Raw genomic sequence first — 27470 nt, forward strand, 5'->3', positions numbered from 1 at the left:
CATCCCATCATACATGTAACAAAACCTTCAACTTCACACAAAAAGAAAGTAAAAAAGCAGCCTGGTGAGGACCCAGGACGTGGCACAAGCTGGAAGTCGCAGTTCGACACCGAGCCAACCCGGTCGCCCAGACCGGTCATGACATCAGAGCGCGTATTTGAGACGGCCGTCCTCCACCTGGCACAGCGCGGCTCAAAGGCAGGCACCGCCCGCCAGAAGGAGAGAGGAAGGAGGGAAAGTGTAATTGGAGAAATGAAGGCTTGACAAACACCTGACAGGTGAAAGAGTGGTGAAATGTAGGGAGAGGAAGAAGGGGAACCATCCTCTGTTCAGGCCCCACAACTGGAAAGTTCAGGCTGCAGGTCCAAGATGGCAACAAGTCAGAGCATTTGGGAAAGAGAAGAAGAAAGCAAGGGAAAACCCATGATGAAGGGTCCTTTTGCCAAACAGTGGGCACCGGTTGCCTTGGTCGTTGCATCAGTCAGCGTCAGAGGGCACACTTGCCTGCCTGTACACTAATGCCAGGAGCCTGGGCAACACGCAGGACGAGCTCGTCCTCCTGCTCAGTGCAAAGAAATACAATGTCATTGGGATAACGGAGACCTGGTGGGACTCCACCCATGACTGGACCATGGGGATAGAGGGCTGTACCCTGTACAGGAGGGAGCGTGTTGACAAAAGGGGCGGGGGTGTAGCTCTCTATGTGAAGGAAAGCTACGTGTCCCTGCAAGCTGATGTTGGTGACCAGCATGGACAGCTAGAGACCCTCTGGGTAAATATTCATGGGGAAAACAGCACAGGGGACACAACGGTGGGAGTCTACTACAGACCTCCCACCCAAAGTCCTGAGCTTGACCAGGAGTTCGCCCGGGAACTGACTGAGGCCGCTTGCTCCAGGACCTTGGTTGTCATGGGCGACTTCAATTACCCAGACATCTCCTGGGAAGATCACTCAGCAAAATCCGAGCGGTCGCAAAGCTTTCTCTCGTGCGTGGATGACCTCTACCTGACTCAAGAAGTCTATGGGCCAACGAGAGGCAAAGCATTGCTCGACCTGGTACTGGCTACGGGGGACGACCTAATCGGCAACCTAGTGATTGATGGGAAGCTGTGTGACAGCGACCACGAGCTGATCACCTTCACCATCCGCCGTAAAGCTGGCAAGTCAGTCAGCAACACAGAAGTCCTTGACTTCAGAAAAGCCGACTCTGACAAGATCAAGAGGCTTGTCGGTCAGGCCCTCAGGGACCGTGACCCCAGGGAGATGGGAGTTCAAGAAGAGTGGTTGCTTCTCAAGGAAGCGATCCTCAAGGCACAAGCTAAATCTATCCCAACATGGAGGAAAGGCAGCAAGAAGGCACAGCAGCCCCCCTGGCTCTCCAGGGACCTAGCGGACCTCCTGCGGCTAAAAAGGAAAGCCTACAAAGGATGGAGGACAGGATTCACCTCCAAGGAGGATTATTCTGCACTGGTCCAGTCCTGCAGGGAGCAAACCAGGAAAGCCACGGCTGCAACTGAACTCCAACTAGCTTCAAGTATCAAGGACAACAAAAAATCCTTTTTCAGATATGTGGGGAGCCGGAGGAAAAGCAAGGGCAATGTTGGACCCCTGCTAAACCAGATGGGGCAACTGACAACTGACGCCCAGGAAAAAGCCAACCTATTAAATAGGTACTTTGCATCAGTCTTTCATCAGTCCCATGGGATGCCCATGCCTGCTATGGGACAGGGAGATCCGGGTGATGGGGATCCCCTACCCTCCATAAATGCTGACCTCGTGAAGGAACACCTTGAGAAGCTGGATACCTTCAAGTCAGCCGGCCCTGACAACCTGCACCCCAGGGTACTCAAGGAGCTGGCGAGCGTCATAGCCCAGCCCCTGGCACGGGTCTTTGAAAACTCCTGGCGCTCTGGTGTAGCGCCCGAAGACTGGAAGAAGGCCAATGTGGTGCCAATCTTCAAAAAAGGGAGGAGAGTGGATCTGGCTAACTACAGGCCCATTAGCCTGACTTCTATCCTGGGGAAGATCCTAGAAAAGTTTATTAAGGAGGCCATTCTTGAGGGACTGGCCCAGGCTAACATCCTAAGGGACAGCCAGCACGGGTTTGTTGCGGGTAGGTCTTGTTTGACCAATCTCATTTCCTTCTATGACCAGACGACCTATCACCTGGACAAGAGAGAAGAGATTGATGTCATATACCTTGACTCCAAAAAAGCCTTTGATCTGGTATCCCATGATCACCTCTTGGCCAAACTGGCCAGTTGTGGCCTTGGCTCCACCACGATCCGCTGGCTGGGAAACTGGCTCCATGGTTGGACCCAGAGGGTTGTGATTGATGGCAGTCACTCATTGTGGTGCCCTGTGACCAGTGGGGTCCCTCAAGGCTCTGTCCTGGGACCCATACTGTTCAACATCTTCATTAACGATGTGGACATTGGAGTCAGGAGTGGACTGGCTTGAGAGAGTCCAGAGGAGAGCCACGCGCATGATCAGAGGTCAGGAAAACAGATCTTACAATGACAGGCTGAGAGCCATGGGACTCTTTAGCCTGGAAAAGCGGAGGCTCAGGGGTGATCTGATGGCCACCTATAAGTTTATCAGGGGTGACCACCAGGATCTGGGGGAACGTCTGTTCACCAGAGCGCCCCAAGGGATGACGAGGTCGAACGATCACAAACTCCTGCAAGACCGTTTCAGGCTGGACATAAGGAAGAATTTCTTTACTGTCCGAGCCCCCAAGGTCTGGAACAGTCTGCCAGCGGAGGTGGTTCAAGCACCTACATTGAACACCTTCAAGAGTAAATCGGATGCTTGTCTTGCTGGGATCCTATGACCCCAGCTGAGTTCCTGCCCTTTGGGCAGGGGGCTGGACTCGATGATCTCCCGAGGTCCCTTCCAGCCCTGATGTCTATGAAATCTATGAGAGGTATTGTAGGTGTGCAGGACTAGGGGCATTCTTAGCTCAAGTACAAATAGACGTCATCTGCCTACAAAACTGATATATGAAGGGCAGTGTAGCAAGTGCCCATCTCGGGGGTGGATGTGATGTCCCCCATTCATCCCTTGCCCGCATGGTTCTTCTTTGGGTCCTCTCCTTTTTACTTGCCCACCATGCTCTGATATTATTCATTTCGTATGAAAGGGAGGCTGCCCCAGGGCTTCCCAAGCCTCATCTTACTCTTATGAACAGAGGGGCTCATGGTCACCTCCAGTCTTGGAGCTATCATCAGAGGGAAGGTATGCCTGGCCAGTACGCGAGCGTCACCCTGAGGTTCTTTCTTGAGTGTCAGATGCCAGCTGCCTGGAGGCTGCGCCCCGGTCCCACCCAGATGGGCTGGTGGTATGCCCTCTGTCCAAGGTGGCCTCAGGTTCCCAGGGACCCTTTGCTGTTCTGAAATCCCTCCTTCTACATTCTCTCTCTCCTCTGATAACTCTTCCTCCTTCGGCACCACTGATTGGCTTCCCTGTGGTTGTCATACTGCCTATGTTCTATCCTACCAGCATGTTCCTTTGTTTCACAAACCCGTCACATGCACACATCTTAATCTGGTTATTTCCCAGGCCTCTTAATTTGGTCTGCCCCAAAACTGGAAATCCCAGAGGCTATGCCGTTAGGCACTGTAACCTGGCACCAATGCTGCAGAGTCCCTTATCACTGATATGGACCAGCGTGGTGTATGTCTTCAGTTTTCCAGCCTGGGTGTCTGCTTGCCTGTATCAGACATAGTGGGCCTTGAAGGAAACTTTGTGGTGCCAGGCTTTTAGAAATCAATTAACCCTTGCCATAGCCCTGGACCATTGTTCTAATGCACATTTACTTTACCTACAAGCCAGTTCCTAAAAACAAACTTCTAGCCATTTTCTAGCTAGCCATCACACCCCCTCAATGGGCTCCGTCTCTCTGCCTCTAGGCCGCAGGACCCCCATCCTTCTGGGCCCCCGCTCACTCTTGTTGGGCCATTTGGAACGTCCAAACCTCCCGTTCAACCCCTTCCACAGCCACCAGGTCCTCGGCAGTCCTCTCAGGGACTGGGCCCGTCTCGGGTCAGGCCAGGAGGGCACAGAGGTACCAGATAGATTATCTCTGCCTGCATGTGCAGGGGCAGCCATTTCTGTAGGGGCACGAAGCCACACGACTTGCCCGTGGGCTCTGGACCCCATTGGTGATGCTTTGGGGTTGTACGTGGGTGCATGTGCACCCCCTGAGATTGGCTATGCAACCCCCTGAGAAGTGCTGCCAGCAGCGCCTGCAGGCAGTCACAGCTCGTCACCGCCCACCCCTTCCCCAGCCCCCGGCACAGCAGCTGTTTGGTGCCAAGCACCCAGGTCCCTGCTCCCCAGCTCCTGGTCCTACCCACAGGCTCCCTGCGTACCCAGGCAGAGCAGGCGCAGCCAGGGGTAGCCTGTGCCAGGCTGACAGCCAGCTTAGGAACCCTGGATTCAGCTCCTACTGCATCTCCTGCACCAGTTGGGGGCCCGGCGTGAGGCCCCAGAGGCTGGGGGGGCATGGTGGCGGCGAGTGGGTAGCTCCTGCAGGCAGCCACGTTGGTGTCAGCAGCAGGAACAAGCTGAGCGGGGAGCTCCCGCAGGTGGGTGTGGTGGTGTCAGCGGTGAGGTGGGAGCAAGGCAGGGGAGGGCACTGCCCCGGGATGAGCCTTTCTGTGGCTCCCAGAAGTATTTCACTGAGGCGAAAGGCACAGCAGTACAGATGCCACAAGCAGCAACTGGGCTGGCTGTGGCCAGCTCCACCAAGGACACAGCAGGGCACTGGTTAGCTCAGGTACACGCGTGGGCCAGCCTGAGACTGGGGGGAGCTGGGCACTGTACAGACTCCCCAGGCTGAGATCAGGGGGTTCTGGGCATGGTAGAGACCCCCATGCCAGGATCAGGGGTGCCAGTAAAGCCCTGGCCCTGCAGGGACCTCTTACTGCTTCCTGGCCCTGGAGGGAGCAGCAGTTCTGGGGTACAGTTCCCCTGCCTGTTTGTTGTATGTGTGTGAGGGACCTGTGGGGGCTGGAGGGCATGGGTTCAAATACCCCCGGAGATCCCAGGCAGAGACCCAGGCTCTCCACTGCAGAGGCAGGCAAACTCCCTGCCCCCAGCGTGCGATGCAGCTGGCTCTGGGGTGGGCATTCAGGCCTGAACATAGCACATGCAGCCAGCTCTGCTGGGGGCGTGTTAAGGCTGGGGATATATGGCCCCTCACCTAGCACTAGGAGGAGACTGGCTCTGGAGCGCAGCACCACGGCTGAGTACAACCAAGGTGCTGTCATCTGTGGGCTCTTTGAGCAGTAGTTACGTAGATGCACATCACGAAATGGCGGCAAAAATCGCCATGTTGCTAGCGTAGTTGCATGTGAAAATACACACTGACATCTTTTGTCCTGGTAGTTTTTGATTGATCACGGTAAACTAAACCACCTCCGACGCATGTCATTTTTAGCTTGGCCAATTGTACCAGCAGGATTCTTTTCATCGTGATAGTTTCATAACGTGTATTCTCACACGGGCAAAACCACCGGTTTCCTGGTTCTGCCACGATTTGGCCACCAGGTGCCACTTGGGTGCACTGAGAAATCCCTGCAGTTTCTGTTGCCATAGGGCCACTGCACACCAGGTGGAAAGGTTCAACCTCGTTACAGGGTGGGCAGTTCAAGGTTCATTAAAATTACTTTTGTTGGGCAGAAACCCTTTACAGTTGGTACATTTCCTGTTAGCACACAACACTGGGGCACTCGGGGGATTTTGGGGGTGCCCACCAAGGGGACCACCAAGGCCCCAGCAGGAGACAAGACCCTCATCCCTCCACCAGTTCAGGGTACTGCTGGGGGAAGCTCACAGCACTGGGGCGCTCAGGAGATTGTGGGGTGCCCACCCAGGGGACCACCAAGGTCCCAGCAGGAAACACCCCCCCACACACACTGGTTCAGGGCACTGTTGGGGGAAGCTCACAGTACTGGGGCGCTCAGGAGATTGTGGGGTGCCCACCCAGGGGACCACCCCCCCACACACACTGGTTCAGGGCACTGTGCCCCTTGTTGCCAGCAGCGGGTGCACCCACACCGCAGGGCAGATGGCAGGGAAGGAGCTGTGGCTGCGCCGCTCACCCCCCCTTCCCTGCTGTCCACCCCAAGGCACACGTGTGGAGTTGAACTGAATGCACAGCACTGAGTCTGTGGGTGCTCCAGGCCTCAAGCACCCACCGAAGAAATGTAGTGGGTGCTCAGCACCCACGAGCCATGTCAGGCAAGCCCGACTGAAGTAACAGGCCATGTCTTCTGCCCATGCGGGGCTCAGCATGGGAAGGCCAAACAAAAAGCATGCACTGGTGAAAACCGAAGCCGGCGCCTGTGGCTGAGTGCTTAGATTGGGGAGGGCCTGAAACCATGACTTAATTACCGTGATTAAGCCCAGGGAAGTCTTTAATCCATGCTTAACCAGGGGAATGAAGCTGCGGCTCGGGGCCACCCGCTAACCTGTGCAGAGGGGCGGAGTGCTGGGGCAGAGGCGTGGGGGGGCGCTGCAATCGGCCTGCGGGGGCGGCAGCCGCCCCGTCATCCCCCCGCGAAACCGCTCGCTCAGCCCCAGGCCCCGACGGCTCAACTCGACCTTGCGTCCCAGCTGCCCGGCCTTCCGACGCAGGGTCCGGCCCGGCTCCCCGAGGCGGTGGCGCTTGCCCGAGCTCGGTTCTCGTCCAGCAGCAGCCCCTGACCCGGGCCCTCCCGCGGGACAGCCGCGCGTCTCCCACGTGACCAGGGGGCGCTACCGACACGCGCGCGGCTCCCGCGCAGGCTTCGCCCAGCTGGGGGGCGGGGACTAGAGAAGGGGCAGGTAGTGAGAGTGGCCATATAAGGAATAGGGGCGGGGCATTTCCATATCAGGGATAGGGGGTGGGGCCAGAGCCGGAGGTAGAACCAGTGGATAGGGCATCCCCAACTGAGGAAGGGTGTGGCTGTGGGTGGGACATGCCCATATTAAGAGTAGAGCAGAGGGTTGTGGGCGGGGCACGCCCATATTGGGGCAGAGCGTGCGGCAGTGGGGGCGGGATATGCCCTGAGAGGCGGGGCTTGTGGCCCAACAGCGGTACGTGCGCCCCTGGGGGTGTGGCCATGCACGCTCGGACCCCAGAGCAGTAGAGCTGGGCTGGAGGGGCTGCTGCCGCAGTGTGCTGTGGGATGCCTGGAGGGCCCCCAGCCCTCCCCTGACGCGCTCGGCGTGTCCTGGTGTAACGGGGCTGCGCCAGCATCTGGCCCGGGCCCGGGCCCTCCCCCCTCCCCACTCCGTCCCCCCTGGTGCGCGCCGGGAGCGGGTCCCGATCCGCGGTCGGGGCGGAAGCCGCGGGCGCGGCGCGCGTTTCCGGCGGGAGGGCGGATCCGGTCCGACGCGACACCGGCCCCCTCCGCCGCGGCGCTGCCGTTGCCATAGTGACGGGGCGGGCGGACATGGCGGCGGCGCCGGCGGGCGGCGACAGGTGCGTGGGGGGCGGACCCCTGGGATCCGTCCGGGGGGGGCGGACCCCTGGGTGACCCCTGACCCCGCTGCCCCCCCCAGCTCGGACGCCGACTCCAAGTGGCTGGACGCGCACTACGACCCGGTGGCCGCGCTGCCCGCCTTCTCCGCCGGCCTCGGTGAGCGGACACGGCTCCGCCCAGCGCGGGGGCCCTCCTGCCGGGCCGGGGCGGCGCCCGGGCACGGTCCTGGGCTCCCTCCGGCCCCGGGGCCCGGCGCGGGCTGCGCTCCCTCCCGGCCTCGGGCTAGGGCGGGTCCGGGCCTCGGCCTGGCCTGTGCTGACCCCCCGCCGGGAACGCCCCGGTCCGTGCCCGGGGGGGCACCCCCCTCCCTGAGCTGAGCAGGACCCGGGCACGGGTTCCCTCCCACCCCTGGGGGGGCTGACCCCCACTGACTCCCACTCTCGTTCCAGCCCTGGTCGATCTCCATGGGGACGGGGAGCACCAGGTGAGGCCCCCGGGGCAGGTGGATTGGGGGGGGCCCTGGGTACCCTGTCCCCACCTTAACCCCTGACCCGCCCCCCCCCGTGCTGCTGGTCTGTGTGGGGGCAGGGGCCCGGTGCCTGGGTGTTACGCTGCTGAGGGGTGGGTCGTGGGAGGCTCGAGGCCCCGGACACCTGGGTTCCTAGGTACCGGGGACAGAGCACGGGAGCCTGGGCTCCCTGCCCCCACGTTAACACCCGGCTTCCCCCCACACAGCAGGTGGGGGCAGCCGCCCTGACACCTGGCTTCTGTGGTACTGGGGGCGAGGTCGTGGGACACGGGCACCTGGGTTCCTCGCCCCACACTAAGTCCCTAGCTTTCCCCCTGGGTACCCTGCCCTCCCACCCCCCCACCTACTCACCCCGTGTCTCCCCCAGCTGCTGGCAGCCTGTGTGGGGGCGGGGGGCCGGGCACCGGCACTGCGGGTCTACCAGGGCGTGGGGCTGAGTAGTGAGAGCGTGCTGCCAGGAGCACCGGCCGGGCTGGGGGCACTGCACTCAGGCCAGCCGGGCCCCCGGGCCCCCAGCCTGGCCGTGCCCGCTGGCGCCGCTGTCTACGTCTACCAGAACCTGCGCCCTTTCTACAAGCATCGCCTGCCCCCCAGGGCCCCTGCCCCTCTGGAGCGCGATGTCTGGGACCAAGCCCGGCAGGTACCCGGTCCCCGGGGTTCCCCGTGGCAAGGGGAGTGGCGGGGCTGGGAGCTCAGACACCTGGGTTCCCTGCGTTGTGGTGGTGGATGGCTGGGAGCAGGCCTGCCAGGTGCCTGGATGCCGGGCTCCCTGCGTGGTGGGGGCTGGGAGGGCAGCTGAGAGCCTGGACAGCTGAGTTCTGTCTTCATCCTGTAATAGGTGGGACGGGACTGGGGGTTAGCGCAGGGAGGGCAGCTGGGAGCCCAGACACCTGGGTTCCCTGTGCCAGGAGGAGCTGGTTCATTAGGAGCCCAGATATCTGGGTTCTCAGGAGACAGTGGGCCAAGGGTGGCGCCCTGACATGTCTGCGTGTGTCCCTGGGCAGGACAAGATCGACCCACTTATGCTGAAGGAGATGTTGGAGGGCATCCGGTGAGCAGGAACCTTCCTCCCACAGTACCTGGGGGATAGCAGGGCGCCCCTGTGCGGGGGCTGAGAGCCCGGACACCTGGGAAAGATGAGGCCCAGCGGGTTAGAGCAGGGGAGCCAGGAGCCTGGCTGCCTGGGTTCTCTGCAGCTCTGGGAGGGCAATGGGAGGCTGAGGGATTAGAGGAGGGGGGAACTGGGAGCCCAGATATCTGGGTGCCACTAATGGCTAGTTCAATGTGTCTGGTTCCCCACAGAGAGAAGGCCGAGATCCCCTTGTCAGCTCGGTCTCTGAGGTGAGCCTGGGAGGGGGTTAGGTCTCCTGCAAGGTGAGGGGTTTGTGTTGGAGGGAACTGGGGTGTTGGAGCAGTTGGGGAGGTCTCGACTCCCTGCTGTGTTGTGGGGGCTGGGGCAATGAGGGAGTCTCTGGGGCCCCTACTGGGCTAGGAGGACTGGGGCAGTTGTTGGGGGGGATCTCTGTAGTTGGGCTGGCAGGGGCTGGGGCAGTCTGGTAGGTAACCTCACCAAGGCCCCCCAATCCCTACAGGTTCCTGACTTTGGAGCCCGGGGAGCTCCAGGCCTTTGTGACCCTCCACAAAGACCAACCGCTGCAGCACGAGGTGGGTCTGGCAGGGGGAGACCCTGAGATTGCGGGAAAGAAACTTTGGGTGGTCTGACCCCCCTCCACACCCGTCTGCCTCCCCAGACTGTGATCACCTGCATGACCACACTGAGGAAGGACCTGGCTGATGAGGATGGTGCCACCTGCCTGGTGCTTGGGACGGAGAGCAGAGAGGTCCTAATTCTGGACCCCGAGGCCTTCACTGGCCTGGCACAGGTAGGGGGCCTCCCTGGCTTGTTATACCCACCCCAGAGCCGGCTGCAGCCTGCTCTTCCCATCCCTCCAGAGCCAGTTGGATGCTGTACCCAGCCCCTGGCGCCCCCCTGGAGCCCCAGCCCCAGCCTGTTAAACCAGGGCTTGCAAACCAAGAGCGAACCATCTGCAAACCTGTGGTTGACCACGCAGCCTTTTTTACTGATGCATGTTTATACTGACACACATGTTTCCCATCAGGTCAGTGTCACTGTGCTCCAGGCCCTGCCCTCCCACCAGGGCAGGGGGCAAATGTAGCCGCTCAAACACCAAGGATAGGAAAAAAGTTTGGGTGTCAGCATAAAGTTTGCAGTAAGAAAGAAATCGTCTCCGGTTGGCAGCTTGGAGTGACACCGTTCTGCCCCCACACCCTGATGTCCCCAACTGCACCATGCTGCACTCCCACCTACCCCTACTGCCTCCATCCCCTCGTCCCAGCAGGGACCCGGGAAGAAACTGACCTGTCCCCACAGTGGTGCAGCAGCAGCACTTGGCTGTGAAAATGCTCCCTGCATAGTGCTGTGCTCCCATTCAGCCAGCAGGGGGCACTGCTGCTCTGTCTCTGGTTCCAGGTTTTTACTGATGGAGGGGTGAGGTTTGGGGAGGTTTGGGGTGGGGGTGGGGATAGATTTTACAGAAAGTAATTTTTTGGCTTTCTTTTTTACTGATCATTGTTTACAGACAGCATGTTTTACTGATTGTCAGGATCTGTTTTTTTCCCGCAGAACATTTGTATCTTTTACTGATAGTATATATTTTTTTATCAAGAGCGAGTATTTTTAACAGACAACGTTTTTAGTGTCTGCAAGTATCTCCTACGAACACTATTTTTTACTGAGCGAGTATCTTTTATGGAGAGTGTTTTTACTGATGGTATCTTTACCGGATTATCTTTTACTTTGGTTTTTTTTTAATGAGAGTTTTGTGGACGCTATTTTTATTTATTTATTTTTTTTTTTTTTTACAGACGGGCCCTAGTTTATATGCACAGTTTTTATTTATTTCTTACTATCAGTACCTTTTATGGACCATAAGCGTCTTTTACATACGGTATCTTTTACTGACAGTGTCATCTATGGAAATTATTTTTCACAGGCTGTCACTTCAGTACCATTTACAGATGGTATTTTTTATTAAGAGGAACTTTTATGGACTGTCAGTAACTTTGTACTGACCGTTGGCAACTCTGTCATACCCAGTCCTCATCTCTGCCCTCTCTCCCCCAGATGACACTCCCTGCTGTCCCGGCCTTCCTGGAGGCAACGGGACAGTTTGATGTGGAGTACCGGCTCACAGTTGCCTGTCGCAACGGCTGCCTCTACCTGCTGCGCCGGTGAGACTCCCAGCCCTGTATCCCATTCCTGACCCCCCTGCCTAGCCTACTGCCCCTCTGTGCCTCCCCAGGGACTCCAGGCGCCCACGCTGCTGCATTGAGCTGAGCGCCCAGCCTGTGGGCCTGGTCCGTGTCCAGAAGACCCTTGTGGTTGGCTGCTCCGATGACACCCTGCGGGGCTACACCCAGAAGGTGAGTGTATGTTACATCCAGCCTGTGCCCACCCCAGAGCCAGCCACAGCCGAGTGCTGGATGAGGGGCCCTGTATCGCCAGCCCTAGCATCCATCCCAGAGCTAGCTGCATATCAACACTGGGTGAGGGACAATTTACCAACTGGCCCTTGATGCCCCCACACCAGAGCTGGCTGCAGCTGGGGTGAGCACAGCCTGGGTGTAACATGCCCAGCCCAGAGCCAGCTGCATCCCAGCATGAGTTGGGTGCATCCTACAGAGCCAGCCGCAGTCTGTTCTACCCAGCCCTATACTGTACCCCCAGGGCAAGCGGCTGTGGACCGTGCAGCTTCCAGCCCCGCTGCTGACCATGGCACTGCTGGAGCAGAAGTCCCGCGGGTTCCAGGCCGTCCTGACCGCCCTCAGCAACCGGGAGGTGCATGTGTACCGGGACAAGGCCCTTCTCGATGTCATCCAGACCCCGGTACTTCCACCTCCTGTCCCCTGGACACCTGGTTCTCTCCAGGTCTGGGAGGGAGTTGGGCCAGGGGGTTAGAGGAGGAAGGGCTGTGGGCCCGGATGCCTGGGTTCTCCCAGCTCTCGGAGGGGAGTGTAGTCTAGTGTTTCGAACAGGGAGCGTGGTACAGTGCTTAGAGCAGCAGGATTTGCCAGGAGCCAGATGTCTGGGTTCTCTGCCTCTCTGCAGAGGGGAGGGGGAGCAGTCAGAGCAAGTACAGCTGGGAGCTCAAAGAGCAGTGTTGTGCAATGGTTAGAGCAGAGGGGGTGGGGGCAGGAGCAGGAGCCCAGACACCTGGGTTCTCTTGCTGAGCCAAGGCAGTGTTGCCCAGTGGTTAGAGCTGGAAGGGTGGGGCTGAGAGCTTGGCAAGAGCAGCTTTGCCCAGTGGTTGGCACAAGCTGAGGCGTGCTCTCTGCCTTCTGCCCCAGGATGTGGTTACTGGCTTGATCTTCGGGCGCTATGGGCGTGAGGACAGCACCCTCCTCATGACCACCAAAGGTGGGAGCTGGGGCTGAGCTGGGGGGACCAAGACTGGTCTGGGGAGGCTCTGGAAGCAGGAAATTGATCTGGAGCTGGCAGGGGCTGGGGGCTCGCCTGGGGGTTTTGGGCAGGTCAGGCAGGGTGTGGGCTCAGCAGGCTGGGGAGATCAAGGAAGGCTGGAGGCAGACAGGGGGTTTGAGGGCCTCTGTCCAGGGCTGACAGGGATGGGTGGAGGTTGGTGCTGGCTGATTGTCTCATGAGCTGGGGGGGCAGGGTGATCGTGTGGAGCAGAGGGGCTCAGGTCAGCTGGGGTGTCATGGGGCAGTCTCAGGCTGAGCTGACTTCCAGGTGGGTGGTGTCTGGGTGTGGGGGGCACTCCGGCTGGGCTGCTGGCCATGGCTGGGTCTTAGGCTGCTGGACAGTTGTGTGGAGCAGGGAGAGGATGATAGTGTTGTGGGTCTCTGGCCTCACTGAAGTGGGCCAGGAGGGGGGGTCTCAGGCCAGACTGATTGGGCTGGGAGGACATCTCAGGCCAGGACATCTCTGACCCGTGTGAGGCAGAGGTATGTGGGGAGTCTCAGGGCAAGCTGACGTTGGTGTGGGGCAGGGGGTGGTCTGCTGGTGAAGATGCTGAAACGGCGGGCGGTGCTAGAGGCACCATTAGCCCCCGGCCCCCCCCTGGCCCAAGCTGTGCGCCTCGCTGTGCCCAAGAAGACGCGGCTCTACGTGGACCAGACACTGCGGGAGCGCGAGGCCGGTGCCGGTAAGGGAGTAAATGGGGGGCACGTGGGGCCTGGGGGTGTCCCTAGGGGTAGGGGGAGGCTAAGAGGGAGGGAGTCAGGGGTCAGGGGACACCAGACAAAGGGATTGGGTCCAGCCTGCCCTGGCCCCTCCTCCAGCCACACCTGCCCTGGACACTAGCTCCTTGTGAGGGGGTGGGGGGGAGAGGTGCTTGACTTTGCTGCCTATGCATTGGCCATGCTCCCTAGACGTAGGCCATGCCCCCGGTTCCTAACTGCACCTTCCCCTAGACACCAGCTCTGCCCCGAGTGCTCTTCCCCCCCCTCCCCTCTGACACTGCCTCTGCCCCCTGGCACTAGCCCACTAGCCCCTACCCTGCCTACCCCCAGCTGTAGACCACGCCCCTGGCTCCATCCCCTGAGCTGATACCCCTCTGCCCCAGCCATGCACCAGGTCTTCCAGACAGAGCTGAGCCGCCTCCGACTGTTGGCTGCCCGTGCCTATGTCCGCGCCCTCCAGGGCAGCCTGGCCCCACTTAGCGCCACCCCCCAGCATCCCCTCAGCCTGCGGGCCACGGTGAGCCAGATACCTGGGTCCTCCCCAGCTCTTGGGGGGGAAGGGGGCCCTGAGAGGTGGGAGCAGAGGGGTCTGGGCGCTCGGACGCCTGGGTTCTTTCCATCTCTGGAAGTCCAAATGCCTGAGTTCCTTCCAGATCTGGGGGGGGGGGGGGCTGCGGGGTACGAGCTGGGGTGTCTGGGAGGATTTCCTCCAGCTCTCGGGAGGGAAGTGGGGGCTTGGGAGTTAGAGCAGCGGGGCTGGGAGCCCGGTTGCCTGGGTTCTTTCCAGCTCTGGAATAGAGCTACAGCCAGGGCATTCAGACTGAGGGGAATAGAAGACTCCTGACTTTCCAGCCCTCACCCCCCTTCTGCCCCCTCAGGTCCAGGGCGTGGGCCCCACCTTCAAGCTGACACTGCATCTCCAGAGTGCAGCACCTGCCGGGGCCAGCACCGGGCTGCTGCTCAGCTTCCAGTATGACGAGCACCTGTACGCCATGGCCAGCTCCCTGCTGCGGGTGCGTGTCCCTGCCCAAACAGAGTGGGCCGCAGCCTGTCTCACCCAGCACCTTACACCCCCCAGAGCCAGCTGCATCCCAGCTCGGGGAAGGCTTCCCAACCCCACTCGTGTGTATCTCTCTTGCCGCCAGACCCCCATGCTGGTCCCTGGGCTGAACTATCCCATCGAGACCTTTGTGGAGTGTCTTAGCGATAAGGGCATCTCTGACGTCATCAAGGTACCAGTGCATTTCCAGGGGGCACAGGGCTGGGGAGCATGGTGAGGGAGGGTAATCCCAGCCCCTAATGCCCTACTTTAGAACTAGATAGAGCCTGTTATACGCAGCTCCCACCCCAGAGCTGGGTACACTGTAACCAGGGCTCCCAACTGGAGATATTTTTTTTTTTTTTTTTTTTTTTTACTGACCACCTTTTCTCCTCATGCATTTTCTTACTAACGTGTATTTCCCACCACTTCAGTGTAATTTGTGTTGCCAGGCCATGGTGAGAAGAGCCAGGGGCACATGTAGTGGGGTGAACTGGCAGCTCTGTCTGACTGCAGTGGTTGGTTGATATCCTGCTGCCCCCCATACCCCCTAGTGCACCTATTGCCTCCCCAGCAAATCCCTTAACCTTACCTGCACCAGCTTCAGCCACCCATCCTGACCCTCGCACCCATAGTCAGCCCTCAGTCTGTCCCACCCACTCCATCAGCCCCTGGCTGGCCCCAGTCCCCATCCCTGTCAGTCCCTGGCCTGCTCCGATGCTTCTCTCCCCCACTTCCCATCAGCCCCTGGTTGTCTCCACGCCCCCCGACCTCCAGCCCTGAACCAGCCCAGTACAGCCAGCCCTAGACCCCTCCCAGCCCATCCCCCCCAGATCCTGCCCCCAGCCAGACCCTTTTGCCTCCTTGGCTAACTCCCACAAGCCCTCAGCCCCACTCCCCCTGTCCCAGTACAGACTCCAAGAAGCTCACCCGTGACCTGGCAGTATTACAGGCAGCTGCTGGGATGTAGCAGCAGCATATGGCTGGGGGCAGGGCATCTACAAAGTCCTAAGGCATCTGGCAGATGTTGCACTTAACAGAATGGGTTTAGGGAATCGCGTCTTGACTGGGGACCTGGCCACATGTTCCAGCATCTCATAGCAGGATGAAACAGGAAACAGCTACAAAATGATTCTGTGAAATGTGTCAACATTTGGTGGCAAGTTCCAGTTTCCATGACTTTACAGCTGGTTCAAGGGAGCCTGAAGTGCACAATGGGCAGGGTGGACCTACTGGGGTCTCCAACCCACCCTGGTGCACTCCTGATCATGCTGATCATTGCCTGACTCCAGGGACCCTCTGGTCTTGATGCGGTGGCAGGCTCCCAAGAGTCGGCTGATCATTGGGCACCCAGCTTTCACCTGGCCAATGTAGTGGTGGGTGTGGGTTTGGGATCATGATTCAGACTGGATCACAATTGGAATTAAATCCGATCTCATCATGTCATTAAAGAAAGGTCTACGAGTAGTCTGGGAGAAGAGGTCTCAGAGGGCACTGCAGTCCCCGCTAGGCCCCCTGATTGTTGGCCAGCTCTGGGGACCCTCCTGCCCTAGGGCAATGTGAGTGGTGGTGCCCAGAGTCAGCTGCCCATCAGCTGATAGTCAGCTGGCTCCAGGGACTCTCCAGCTCTTGGGGGGCAGGGGTGGATGGTCTCTGGAGTCACCTACCCATCAGGCTTGCCAGTGCTGGGTTCTAGTTCTAGGGGGAGGGCCTAAATCACTGCTGGGGTAGGATTGGCTCTCCATTGCACCATGAAAGCAACCTGCTGCTCTGGCATGCGTAAACTGATGAATCTCCAGCAAAACCAAGGAAGTGATTCTTCTGCTGTACTCGGCATTGGTGAGTCTGCAGCTGGACTACTGTGTCCAGTTCTGGGTGCCGCACTTCAGCAAGGATGTGGAAAAGCTTGAGAGCCCTGAGAAGGGCCACCCGTATGATCAGAGACTTGCAAGGCAAGTCATGCAAGGAGAGGCTGAGGGTCTGGAGTCTCTTCAACCTAAAAAAGAGAAGGCTGAGCGGGGACTTGGTGTCAGCTTACTGCTATATCAGGGGAGTACATCAAGGGCTCGGCGAACAACTTCACCAGAGCACCCTTTGGGGAAAACCCAGAAGCTTGGGAGTAATGGCCACAAGCTCCTGGAAGACCATTTCAGGCTTAATACTAGGAAAAACTCCTTCACTGTCAGGGTGTCCAGACTCTGGAATAAACTCCCTCCAGAGGTGGTGGAATCACCTACCTTGGAAATCTTCAAGAGGAGACTGGACAGTCACCTAGCTGGGGTCACCTGCCCCCAGTTGTCTTTCCTGCCTAGTGCAGGGGGGGCTGGACCCAGTGATCTTGAGAGGTCCCTTCCAGCCCCTTACAATCTATGAGACTGCACTCCCCTGCCCTTGGCCACCAGGGGGCACTGCCATGCTCTGTCCATCCTTTTGTCCAGCTCTGTTTCTGGTGCCCCACATGCCTTGCAGAGGGAGTTTCACCAGGAGCTGGAGCTCAATTCAGGGTCTGGGTTTTTTTTACTGATGGGCATTTTCAGCTGATTTTTTTTTTACTGACTGTTTGGCCTTTCCTGGCCCATTGGTAACCCCTCCCTCTTCTCTCCCAGGTGCTGGTACTGCAAGAGGGGCTCCGCACCCCGCTGCTGACTGCCCACATCAACATGCCTGTGAGCGAGGGGCTGGTAGCTGCCTGAGACCCCCATCCCCCAGCTGGCCCAGCCCAAAGCAGCCCCCCCAGGCATGTCCGACTGGCACAGATGTGCATCACAGGGAAAGGGGACCTGGCACCAGTGGTCCACAGCATCCAATGCTCTGGTGGGGCTGGTCCAGGGAGGGCGGGGGGGTTGATGGTGGAAACCAGGGCACCCTGGGATGTGCCCCAGCTCCCTGCAGCCACTGCTGGGATGTACCCCCCTACCCCATTGTGGAGAGAGCAGTAAATAGAGCAGGTAGATCATGGAGGGGTGTGTGCGTGCATGTGCCAGCCACCTGGGTTCTGGCGGGGGGCAGGGAGGGGTGCATCCAAGACACCTGGGTTGTTTGTGTGTGAGGGTCCCAAAGGTGTGGGTTATGCATGCCAAGGATCCCCACGCGTTGCCCTTCCCTACCAGCTCCATCATACTCTGTCACACTGTTCCGTGCCTCGCTTATTCATTATGTGCCTCCATCTTCCCCCCTCGCTTCTCCTGCCCATTCACCAGGGCAGGCACGGAGCTTGAGCTCAGTGTGCCACAGTGGCCGTGAAGAAGGGTCTGGTGTTGGCAATGCCATACACATCCCCATGATGGATCCAGAAGTAGCCCTGGGAAGGAAGAAGCAGAGTGAGGGGCTGTGCAGGGGTCCCCAGCCACAGCCCCCATCCTCCTCAGGGCTGGCCACAGCCTCTCCCTGATGCCCCTCCCCCACTAGAGCAGGTCATAGCCCTCACCCCAGTGAACCCCCAGAGCTAACCTCAGCCCCCCCTGCCCCTGCCCTGGCTGGGACCAGCTGGCTGCATCCAGGACTAGGCAAGGCATCCGGGGGGAAGGGGCGGGCATGGGCGGGCATGTGTGTGTGCATGCACATGCATGCACACCCTGGATTCCTGCATTCCATGTTTGTGGGTCACATGCGGGGGGGCATCCTGGACACGGCGGTTGTGTGCATGGGTCCCAAATGCCTGGGTTTTATGTGCATGTCCTGGACACTTTTGTTCTACATGTGTGTGTGCACGCACACTGTGGGCACCTGGGTTTGGTGTGCGCATGCGTGTCCTTTCCCCTGCAACTTGCCTCCTGCCCCCAGTCTGCCCCATAGAAGTTCTTGACAATCCAGTATGGGATCTTCACTGCAGGGGCTGGGGGAGGGATATGAGGGTTAGCAGTGGCATCATAGCGTGGCCCTATGTACCAAACGTATAGATGGTACCCAAAGCAGCCCAGCATAGCCGCCTGTGCAGACACCACAGAGGCGGCTGGAGCCCAGCGCCTCTGCAAGGCAAGGGGGAGGCATGAGGACAGCCCCCTGCCTGCCAGTGCCCCCCACTTCTGACCCACAGCTTCCCCCCCACAGTCCTGCTGGCACCCCCCACACATGCACCCCTTGGACTGACAGGTTATAGAGCTACCTGGAGTGGGTCCACCTTGGCAACACTAGCAAAGGCCCAGCACGCAGGCCGAGCCCTGGGGGCAAATGGAGGGGGCAGGACAGAGGGAGACCGGGGCTAAGCAGGCAGGACCCAGCTGAGGTGTGGATGGGAGACCGCGGGGGGAGATTGGGGGTGTGGAGGGCAGGGAGTGAGGGGCAGCCGCAGAAGTTCACCGGGTCCTGTCCCCTACCTTACCTGGGGGGCAGTCACTGCTCCAGCTTTCCTCTAATCACAGCTGGGGGGCCCTGGAGTTACCTGCCCATCCAGCTTGCCAGGGCAGGGTTGGGGTTGGGGAAGGGGAGCGGCAGGATCGCTACTGGGGTAGGATTGGATCTCCATTGCGCCACAAAAGGAACATCTGCCAGCCTGGCCGAGGCTGCACTCCCCTGCCTCGGCCCTCGGGGCAGCGCCGTGCCCGCGGCTCAGCTCTGGCGCTGGTGCCCCTCGTCTCAGGGAATTTCACCAAGAGCCGGAGCTCCGCGGGGTTCTTTCCTGATGACAACTACTGTGGTGGGACTGGTCGGGGAAGGGAGGGGGTTGATGGTGGGAAGTAGGGGACACCCTGGGATGCCCCCTGCCCACTGGGAGGAGCACGCAGAGAGAGTGCAAAGAGCAGGGGGGGATGGTGGGGGCAGGGGGCACCCGGCTGCCCAGGCCCGTTGCGTGGATGGGTCCAGATGCCTGGGTTGGGCACATGGGTGTCCCATGACCAAGGTTCCCCCTCCCCCCAGCTCCACGCCCCGGCATATCCTGCCACGCTGTGCTCTGCCTTGAAGCTTTATTGTGTCCCTCCCACCCACTGGGCAGGGTCAGGCCGGGCATGGAGCGAACTGGGCCGTGCCCCCAGCCCCGTCATGCCCGACGGTGGCTGTGATGGGGATCTCAGCGATGCCGCATGCGTTGCTCCCACGGTAGATCCGGAAGTACCCCTGCAGGGGGGAGGGCAGAGTGGGGGGAGGGGCTGGGGAGGGTTCCGCAGCCGGCTGTCCCCCCTAGAGCCAGCCACAGACCCCAACCCCTCCTCGATGCATGCCCCCCCTCCACAATGACCTCCCCCATGAGAGCTAGATCATAGCCTCTGGCAATGCCCCCCCCCCCACCCCCCAGCAAGCACCCGGGACCTCAGTCAGACACACTTCCAGACCTGGCTGCAGCAAGGGCCAAGCAAGGGCCCCGTGTCCCTGGCCCAGCCCCCCCGCCCCCAACTGGGCGCAGTAAGAGATGTGTTGCACCCCGCAGCCCTCTGCATCCCTGCCCCCGGGGCCAGCAGCTCCAGGGCATGGGGAGTGGGGGGGACGGGCACCAGTGGGGCTGTGGGTGTCCTGGACACTGGGCTAGCAGGCACGGGGTCCACACGCCTGGACTGTGCAGCAATGAGGCCCTGAACACCTGGGTTGTGTGGGGGGGGGACACCTTCGTTCTGCACATGTGTGCATGCACACCCCGGCACTGGGATCTTGTGTCACTCCCCCCACTCCCCGCTCACCTTTTCCCCCCAGTCCAGACCATGCGAGTTCTTGACAATCCAGTATGGGATCTTCTTCTCTGCAGCGAATAGGGGAGGGGGCAGGAGGGTCAGCAGTGACGTCATAACCCCGACTGGGGGGACCTGCCTCCCCCAGAGCCCTCCACTCACCCCGGCCATAGCCCACGATCAGCACCGCGTGATCCAGGTGGTTGGGGTCGCAGTGAGACACCAGATGCTTGGTGATGATACCCCCTCTGTAGCTCTGGGGGGGCGGGGGGGAGCAGAGGTCAGCAGGACTATTGGGGCCAAAGGGGGGGGGAGGAGGACGGGGATGGTACCTGCAGGAGCTTGGAGTTCATGAGCACAGTGACGGGGCCCTGCGTGGCGACGTGGGCAGCCAGCTCTGCGGGACGGAGAGTGTCGGGCCGGGGTTGGGGCCGTGACGCCCCCCGCAGCCAGACTTCCTGCCAGGCCCAGCCCAACTGCATGCCAGCCGCGGATGCACACGCAGCCACAGGGCAGGCACGCACCGAGCACGGGCCCCCGGAGCCCGGGACACGGGCACGCTGCCCGCAGGAGCGAGACGCTGACTGGCAAGGGCCGGGTCCCCCCGCGCGCCCCCTCACCTCGCTCGTCGGCCGGCAGCGTGGAGAAGCCCTCGATGCGCAGGAGGCGACTGTGCTGCCACCGGCACTGGCCCAGCCGGCCCTGGTACGGGTAGAGCTCCGCGGTGGTCACGCCTGGGGGAGAGGCCGTGTCCGTCATGCCGGGGGGGGGGGTCTGTGCCGCGCCCGGGGCGCCCCTACGTACCGAGCCGGTAGATGGTGCCGAAGGCGTCCCAGGGGTAGCCGCCCGCGCAGGCGTCGCGGAGGTGGCTACAGTCCAGCACCTCTGCGGCAAGGGGCAGGCGTGAGCGCAGGTCCTGCCCCGCCGGTGCCCCGCCCTCCGACCGCAGCCTCCGCCCCAGGCCCCGCCGGTGCCCCGCGCCCACCTTGCACCGAGAGGTTGTAGAGCATCTGGAAGTGGATGAACAGGAGCGACTCCACGTTGGCGACGGCAGCAAAGGCCCAGCAGGAGCAGCAGAAGCCCTGGGGGGCACGGAGGGGGGCAGGTGGGGCCGGGCCCCCTGTCCCGTGCGGAGCAGCCCCGGCCCGCCGAGCGGCGGAGCGGAGCGCCCGGAGCGGCGCTGGCAGAGCAGGGGCTCGCTGGGGGCTCCAGCCCCCCCTTACCTGGTTACCTGGGGGGGTCACGGCCCCTGCCTTCCTCCAATCACAGCGGCGGGGCGGCGACTTCCCGGGGGGGCGGCGCAGAAAGGCCCGGGGGGGTCTCCTGCCCGAGAGGGGCGTGCAGCGCCCCCTGAACTCCTCCTCTGGGCAGAGACGTGGGCGGGGCGAGTCGGGGCAAGAAGCGCGCGATGCGGGGGCGGGGCTTGGAGCAGGGGGCGGGGCTCCCACAGACTGCGGGGCTCCGGAGTCAAGGCAAAGCCCGCTTGACGGGGGCGGGGCCAGGGGCCTCGACCTGTCGGGTCCGGGCGGGGCTTAGACCATTGGGGCGGGGCCTGAGCGCGCGGGGCGGGGCTCACCCGTGAGGTCGCTGAAGCGGGTGGGGCCGAAGCGGGCGGCGCCTCCCGCCGCCTCCTGCAGCCGCCGCGCGTCCTCCAGGGCCCGGGCGAAGATCCCGAGGCGCCGGCGCCGCTCTGGGGGCGGGGGGGGGGGTCAGCGACCCCGGGGCCCCCCAGCCCGGGATCCCCCCGCATGGCTCCTGACGCCCCGCAGCCCCCCTTTACCCCCGCCCGGCCCCGCCTACCCCCTATTTCACCCCCACCGGCGCCTGCCAGGCCGAGGCCCCTCCGCGCTGCCCCCAACACCCCGTGCGCCCCCCCGGGCACCTCCGGGGCTGCCGTAGGTCTTGTTGTAGCGAGTCACGAAGTCCTCGAACACGCGGGTCAGCTCCGCCTGCCACGGGGGCGCGGGTTGGTGGTGCCCCGCAGCCGCCACCCCGCCCCCCGCTTGCCGGGGCCCCGCGCCCCCGCCCGGGAGCTCCTCGCCCCCGCCGCCCGCCGCCCCCCCTCCCCGCCCGCGCCCCGCACTCCCGCCCGGGAGCTCCTCGCCCCCGCCGCCCGCAGCTCCCCCCCCGCACCCGCGCCCCGCACTCCCGCCCGGGAGCTCCTCGCCCCCGCCGCCCGCAGCTCCCTCCCCCCCGCCCGCCCGCAGCCCCGGTACCCGGCCGGGCTCGGGGGGCTCCGGGGGGGCTCCGGCCGACACCCCCAGGCCCAGCAGCAGCAGGACGGCGGCACGGAGCGCGGCGGGGGCCATGGCTGCTCTGGCCCGCGGGGGAGGCGCACGTTTCGCCCCCCAGGAAGGCGCAGGCCTGAGGGCGGAGGTGCGAGATCCGGCGAGGCTGCGATGGGGGTGGGGCCGCGGGCTCCGGCAGGGGCTCGCCCCCCTCCCCACCCCGCTGCCCCCCCGGCAGTGCCCCCGCCGCGGCCCCTTTCCCCGCTTCCCCCGAAGCCGCAGCCCCAGGTTTGCACGGGGGCCTCTTCTGGCTCGGGCCGGGGGTCCTCGGGTGCGGGGCGCGCGGGGAGCCCGCACGCCTGGGGGCCCTCTCGGTCGGGGCGGGGGCGGGTCCCGGAGCTGCCAGCCGTCGCACCCAGCACGTGGCGCCCCGCATCCCAGCTCGGGGCTCCCCACCCCCCCCCCGTCTGTCCCCGCGCCCGCCCCCACCCTGGCGGAGTGGATCGGTGACAAGGGCGGCCCTGACGTCATCAGGTGGCGGGGGTAACGCCCCCCCTCACGCTCCGCGTGCCGGCTACCGGCAGCGTCTGAACCGAGGCCGGGTGGCGCCGCCGGGGGTCTCCTGCCGGGGCTGAGCGCGGCCGCGGCCCCCCCGGACGGCGCCGGGCCGTGGGCGGAGGTGCGAGATCCGGCCTCGCTCTCCACCCCCGCCCGCCCGTGCCCCGCACTCCCGCCCCGCCCCCGGCCCGCTCCCGGCTCGCTCCCGGCTCGGGGCCGCCGGCGCCCGCGCCGGGAGCGCGGGGCACGCGGGCGGGGGCAGCTGCGGGGGTGTGCGGGGCTCTCCCGCAGGTGCCGGTGCCAGGCCCGCTCCGGGCCGCGCCGTGCGGCGGGGTGTGTTGTGCAGCTGGGTGGCCAGCCCCCCCCCCCCGCCATAGCTGCAGGGTGCGCGGGGTGTCGCGGGCTGTGGCTGGAGCGTGGTCCTGCCCCCGCAGGCCTGGCTGGTTGTGCCGGGTGTGCGGTGGTGTTGAGTTGTCTCGTGTGCTCCGGTTGTGTCACCAGGCCCCCGTGCGCGGAGGACTCGCGTTGCGTGGCGGGGCCGGGGCCGGGCACTGTGTGCTTGTGTCGCCCGGCCAGGGCTCTGCTCGGTTGTGCACTATGGTGTGTAGCACAGGTGCTGTGTGTCCTGCTCGCGTGGTCGTGGCGAGTTGTGCAGTGGTGTGTGGCGGGGCAGTGCACGGGCCGTGCGGGGAGAGCTGCGCTGCGTCAGGCCATGTGCTCACGGTGAGCTGTGTACTAGTGTCACGTGGCTGTGTGGTGTGCCAGGCCTATGCTCAGGTGTGTGGTGCTGGGAACCTCTGCGTAGCCCTCACCCTGCCCCTTCCGCCCCCCCCCCCAACCACCAGCGCCAGGCGTCAGTCCCTTTGCAGCCCCAGTCCCCATTCCTGTCAGCCCCCAGCCTGTCTCAACACCCCGCCCGCCAACCCCCGACCTCCCCCACCTCCGGCCCCCGCCCAGCCCCCCGGCTCCTCTTGCTCCCCTGATGGGCTCCCCCAAGCCCGAGCCCCACCGCCGCTGTCCCAGCGAGACGCTCACACAGGACCGAGCAGTATTACAGGCAGCTCTTGGGACGCAGCAGCAGCACGTGGGTGGGGGTAGGGCATCTACAAAGCCCTGAGGCCTCTGGCAGATGTTGCTTTTAGGATGAGGTGTTTCACAGATTAATCACATCTTGCCTGGGGGGGCAGCCGCATGTCCCAGCAGAGCAGAGCACAGTGAAACAGGAAACAAACCTACAAAATGGTTCTGCGAAGTCTGTGTCATCGTTAGGGGCCAGTTCCGGTCTCCATCATTTCACGGCTGGTCCTAGGCAGCCTGAATTGAACATGGGCAGGGGTCTCCAGCCCACCCCACCCCGGCCCGGTCCTGGTCCGGCTGCAGCCCTGATCGGCTGATCAGTGCCTAGCTCCACGGACCCACTTGCCCGGGGGGGGGGCGGGGGTCCCCAGAGTCAGCTGACCATCGGGCACCCAGCTTTCACCTTCCCAGTGTAGTGGTGGCCTGCGGGGTTGGGATCATGACTAGGGCTGGATCACAACTGGGATCAAATTGGATCTAATCGTGGCATAAAAAGAAGGTCTGCCAGCAGGCTGGGGGCCCACAGGGCACCGCACTCCCCCCACCCCGGCCCACCTGCGGGTTGGCCAGCTCTGGGGCACCTACTGCCCTGGGCGGTGGGGGGAGTGGGGGTCCTCAGAGTCAGCTGCCCACCAGCTGATCATCACCTGGCTCCAGGGCCTCTGGCTGGGGGGAGGGAGGGGAGATGGTCGCTGGAGTCATCTGCCCGTCAGGCTTGCTGGTGCAGGGTTGGGGTTGGGGAAGGGCGGCGGCGGCGGCGGCGGCGGCGGGGGGGGGGAGGGGTTGGGGCAGGATCTCTATTGGGAGAGGATCGGATCTATGTTGTGCCATGAAAGAAACGTCTGCCGGCAGTGGGCTGCACTGCCCCCCCCAGCCATGCTCTGCCCGCGCTCCTGTCCAGCCTCGCAGTGCCCCACAAGTCTCGGGGGGGGGGGGTCACCAACAGCCAGAGCACGGCTGGGGGGTTTTACTGATGGGCATTTCCAGCTTTTTGTCCCCCCCCGCCCACCCCCTTCTCCCCCGGATGCTGGTGCTACAGGAGGGGTCTGCGCCCCACTTCTGACTGCCCCCACCAGCATGCCCGTGAGCACGGGGCTGGGAGCTGCCTGAGACCCCCAGCATGCCCGCCCCCCCCGGGCACGTCAGCCTGGCACGGACGTGCAGCACGGGCACAGGGAAGGGCTGGCAGCTCCCAGGGCTCTGGTGGGGCCGGTCCAGGGAGTGCTGGGGGGGTGGAAGCCAGGGGTCACCCCACGGTGTCCCCCAGCTCCCCACATCCTCTGGCAGGGGCACCCCAGAGAGAGCCATAAGTAGAGCAGGTAAGTCACTGGGGAGGGGGGTATGTGCCGGACACCTGGGCTCTGTGTGGGGGAGAGGCATCCCGGATGCCTGCGGGGGGTGGTGCGTGCGTGTGCGTGTGTCCCGGACGCTGTTCCCCGCGTGTTCCCCTCCCCGCAACTCCACGGCTCCGTCACACCCGGTCACTGTCCGCGCCGGCCCGTGTCGCCCATGCGCCGGCCCTTGGGCAGGCCAGGCCGGGCAGTGATCCGGACGGGCCGTGCCCCGGCCCGTCCTGCCCCGCGCTGCCGCACGCGTTGCCCCGCGGCAGAGCCGGAAGCAGCCCTGGGCGGGGGCAAGCAGGGTGAGTGGCCGGGCAGGGGCGTAGCTCACGACCGCCCTGCCCCCCCCAGCCACACCCACCACGGCCCCCGAGAGCCAGCGGCATCTCCCCCCTGCCCTCCTACCCCCACCCCCTCAGGGCTGGCCCCCGCCTCCCCCGATGCCCCTCACCCCCGCCCGGAGCCAGCTGCAGCCCCTGGTACTGCCCCCCGTCCCTCCGCGCCAGGCCCCCGCTCAGCTGCGCTTCCAGAGCCGGCTCCACCCGGCGTCCCGCAAGGCCGGCCGCCCCGCGCCGCAGCTGGGCAAGCTCTCCGCGCACCCAGGGGCGCGTGGCACCCAGAGCCGGCTGCACCGCAGCCCCGGGCTCGTGTGCAGTGCTCCGCTCCTGTGCAGTGTGTGCAGGGCTGAGTCCCGGACACGTGGCCTTCGTGCGCGTCTCCTGGACACCTGTGTTTTGCACGCGCGTGCGTGCGTTTGCGCCCCAGACACCGGGGTTGTGCCCCCCCCAGCTCACCTCCCCCCCCGGCGGAGCCGTGCGAGCTCTTGACGATCCAGCGCGGGATCCTCTCCGGCCGGCCACGGGGGGGGGACCAGCAGTGCCACCATGGCCCAGACCCCACCCCTTTCACCCCTGCCTCCCCCAGAGCCCCCCACTCACCCTCAGCAGAGCCCGCGTGACTCAGGAGGTCGGGGTGGCAGCCGGACGCCACGTGCTCGGTGATGCTGCCCCCTCGGGAGTGCTGCGGGGCGTGGGGGGGAGGGCATGGGTCAGTGGGACCGTGGGGGCAATAAGGGGGAGGGGCGGGCAGGGATGGTACCTGCAGGAGCAAGGGACGGGCCCCGCGGGGCGACGTGGGCAGCCAGCTCTGGGGGGCGCGGAGGGGCTGGGTCGGGGGGAGAAAGCCCCCCAGAGCTAGACTTCTCCCCGTGCGCAGGCGGCACGGAGGCACACGCAGTCACAGGGGCATCGGGGACACGCGCGGGCACGTGGATTCACGTGTCCAGGACACAAACGTGACACGCACACACATGCACGCAAGGACCCCAGGCGTCTGGCACATTCACCCGCCCACACACGCAAATAAGGCGCGTGTGTAGGAAACGCGTGCACACACGCACGCGTGAAACGGACCGGGCTGGGTCACTTGCACGCCCGCCCGCTGCCCGAGCCGGCCTCGCGTCTCGCCGGAAGCGCTGCGTGTCGCCCTGGGCCCCGGCACTGCCCGTGTGGGTAGAGCACGGCAGTGCCCGGACCTGGCAGGGACGCGGCGTCCGTCCCCGGCGTGGGGGGCCCCGCCCCGCCCCGCGGCAGCCCCGACGTCCCGAGCCGGTGGACGGTGCCGAAGGCGCCCCAGGGGCAGCCCCCGCACAGGCCAGCACGCGTGCACGTGTGCAAGGCACGAGGACAGCCCTGCCCCTCACTGCCGCCTGACAGCCCCCCGCCCCCCGTGCCCCTCACGCCCGCGCCGCTGGAAGGGCCGGACCGGAGCGCCTCCCGTGGCGGCAGCAGCAAAGGCCCAGCAGGAGCCGCACGTGCCCTGGGGGGTAACTGGAGGGGGCAGATCCCGGGGGATGTGGATGGGGGGCGGGGAGGCAGCGGTGACCCCCGCCCCCGCCCCCGCCGGACCCGACCGCCCGGGCACGTCACGGCTGCGGGGACGCGGGGGTCTCCCGCCCGGGGGCCCGCGGCGCCCTGGGGCAGAGACGTGAGCGGGGCCGGGCCGGGGTCGTGGGACGCGGGCCACAGCGGGGAGGGGCCGAGCAGGTGGGCAGGGGCGGGGCCTGGGCGCGAGGGGCGGGGCCTGGGCGCAGGGGCGGGGCTGCCGTAGGTCTTGTTGTAGCGAGTCACGAAGTCCTCGAACACGCGGGTCAGCCCCGCCTGCCACGGGGCGGGTTAGTGGTGCCCCGCTCCCCGCACCGGGAGCTCCTCGGCCCGCCCGCGGCCCCCTCCCCTCCCCCCCGCCCGCAGCCCCGGTACCCGGCCGGCTCGGGGGCTCCGGGGGCGCTCCGGCCGCCACCCCCAGGCCCAGCAGCGGCAGGACGGCGGCACGGAGCGCGGCGGGGGCCATGGCTGCTCTGGCCCGCGGCCGGGGGTGTTTGAGGCCCTTGCAGGAAGGCGCAGGGCT

The 27470-nt window shown here is 63.8% G+C and overlaps 2 protein-coding genes across 5 annotated transcripts; one reads left to right on the forward strand and one right to left on the reverse strand.

Moving 5' to 3' along the window:
• Positions 1 to 7299: 7299 nt before the first annotated feature.
• Positions 7300 to 17219, forward strand: BBS1 (Bardet-Biedl syndrome 1). Of its 2 annotated transcripts, none has more exons than XM_090055008.1 (17): positions 7300 to 7472; positions 7553 to 7629; positions 7923 to 7957; positions 8370 to 8642; positions 9007 to 9053; positions 9305 to 9343; positions 9595 to 9667; positions 9754 to 9885; positions 11148 to 11254; positions 11326 to 11446; positions 11751 to 11909; positions 12371 to 12440; positions 13030 to 13185; positions 13606 to 13739; positions 14101 to 14235; positions 14368 to 14454; positions 16868 to 17219. In XM_090055008.1, the coding sequence occupies exons 1-17, from the start codon at positions 7444 to 7446 to the stop codon at positions 16952 to 16954; spliced, it is 1761 nt and encodes a 586-aa protein (XP_089911134.1). In that variant the 5' UTR covers positions 7300 to 7443; the 3' UTR covers positions 16955 to 17219. The 2 variants fall into 2 exon arrangements, with proteins under 2 accessions (XP_089911134.1, XP_089911136.1); XM_090055010.1 differs by having other exon boundaries at positions 7410 to 7472; positions 8597 to 8642.
• A 1932-nt stretch (positions 17220 to 19151) lies between these two features.
• On the reverse strand, positions 19152 to 22263 carry LOC149860612 (cathepsin W-like). Of its 3 annotated transcripts, XM_090055111.1 has the most exons (11): positions 22078 to 22260; positions 21744 to 21810; positions 21438 to 21551; positions 21085 to 21224; positions 20847 to 20943; positions 20666 to 20746; positions 20482 to 20595; positions 20194 to 20258; positions 20024 to 20117; positions 19874 to 19932; positions 19152 to 19316 (listed from the first exon to the last, which is right to left on the reverse strand). In XM_090055111.1, the coding sequence occupies exons 1-11, from the start codon at positions 22168 to 22170 to the stop codon at positions 19197 to 19199; spliced, it is 1044 nt and encodes a 347-aa protein (XP_089911237.1). In that variant the 5' UTR covers positions 22171 to 22260; the 3' UTR covers positions 19152 to 19196. The 3 variants fall into 3 exon arrangements, with proteins under 3 accessions (XP_089911237.1, XP_089911239.1, XP_089911238.1); XM_090055113.1 differs by lacking the exon at positions 20666 to 20746 and having other exon boundaries at positions 21093 to 21224; positions 22078 to 22263; XM_090055112.1 differs by lacking the exon at positions 20666 to 20746 and having other exon boundaries at positions 22078 to 22262.
• Between the last annotated feature and the right edge of the window lie 5207 nt (positions 22264 to 27470).

This window comes from Crocodylus siamensis, chromosome 6 (genome assembly GCF_052110815.1).
Source record: "Crocodylus siamensis isolate JL-2025a chromosome 6, ASM5211081v1, whole genome shotgun sequence".
In the NCBI taxonomy this organism is placed as follows: domain Eukaryota; kingdom Metazoa; phylum Chordata; order Crocodylia; family Crocodylidae; genus Crocodylus; species Crocodylus siamensis.

Excerpts from the sequence above, each read along its gene's own strand:
- BBS1 (XM_090055008.1), top strand. The coding sequence starts at position 7,444 with ATGGCGGCGGCGCCGGCGGGCGGCGACAG. Across the intron at positions 9,668-9,753 it reads ACCAACCGCTGCAGCACGAG|ACTGTGATCACCTGCATGAC; the intron begins GTGGGTCTGGCA and ends CTGCCTCCCCAG. Across the intron at positions 13,186-13,605 it reads GGAGCGCGAGGCCGGTGCCG|CCATGCACCAGGTCTTCCAG; the intron begins GTAAGGGAGTAA and ends CCTCTGCCCCAG.
- LOC149860612 (XM_090055111.1), bottom strand. The coding sequence starts at position 22,170 with ATGGCCCCCGCCGCGCTCCGTGCCGCCGTCCTGCTGCTGCTGGGCCTG. Across the intron at positions 20,596-20,665 it reads CGGCACCATCTACCGGCTCG|GCGTGACCACCGCGGAGCTC; the intron begins GTACGTAGGGGC and ends CCTCTCCCCCAG. Across the intron at positions 20,118-20,193 it reads TGAACTCCAAGCTCCTGCAG|AGCTACAGAGGGGGTATCAT; the intron begins GTACCATCCCCG and ends CCGCCCCCCCAG.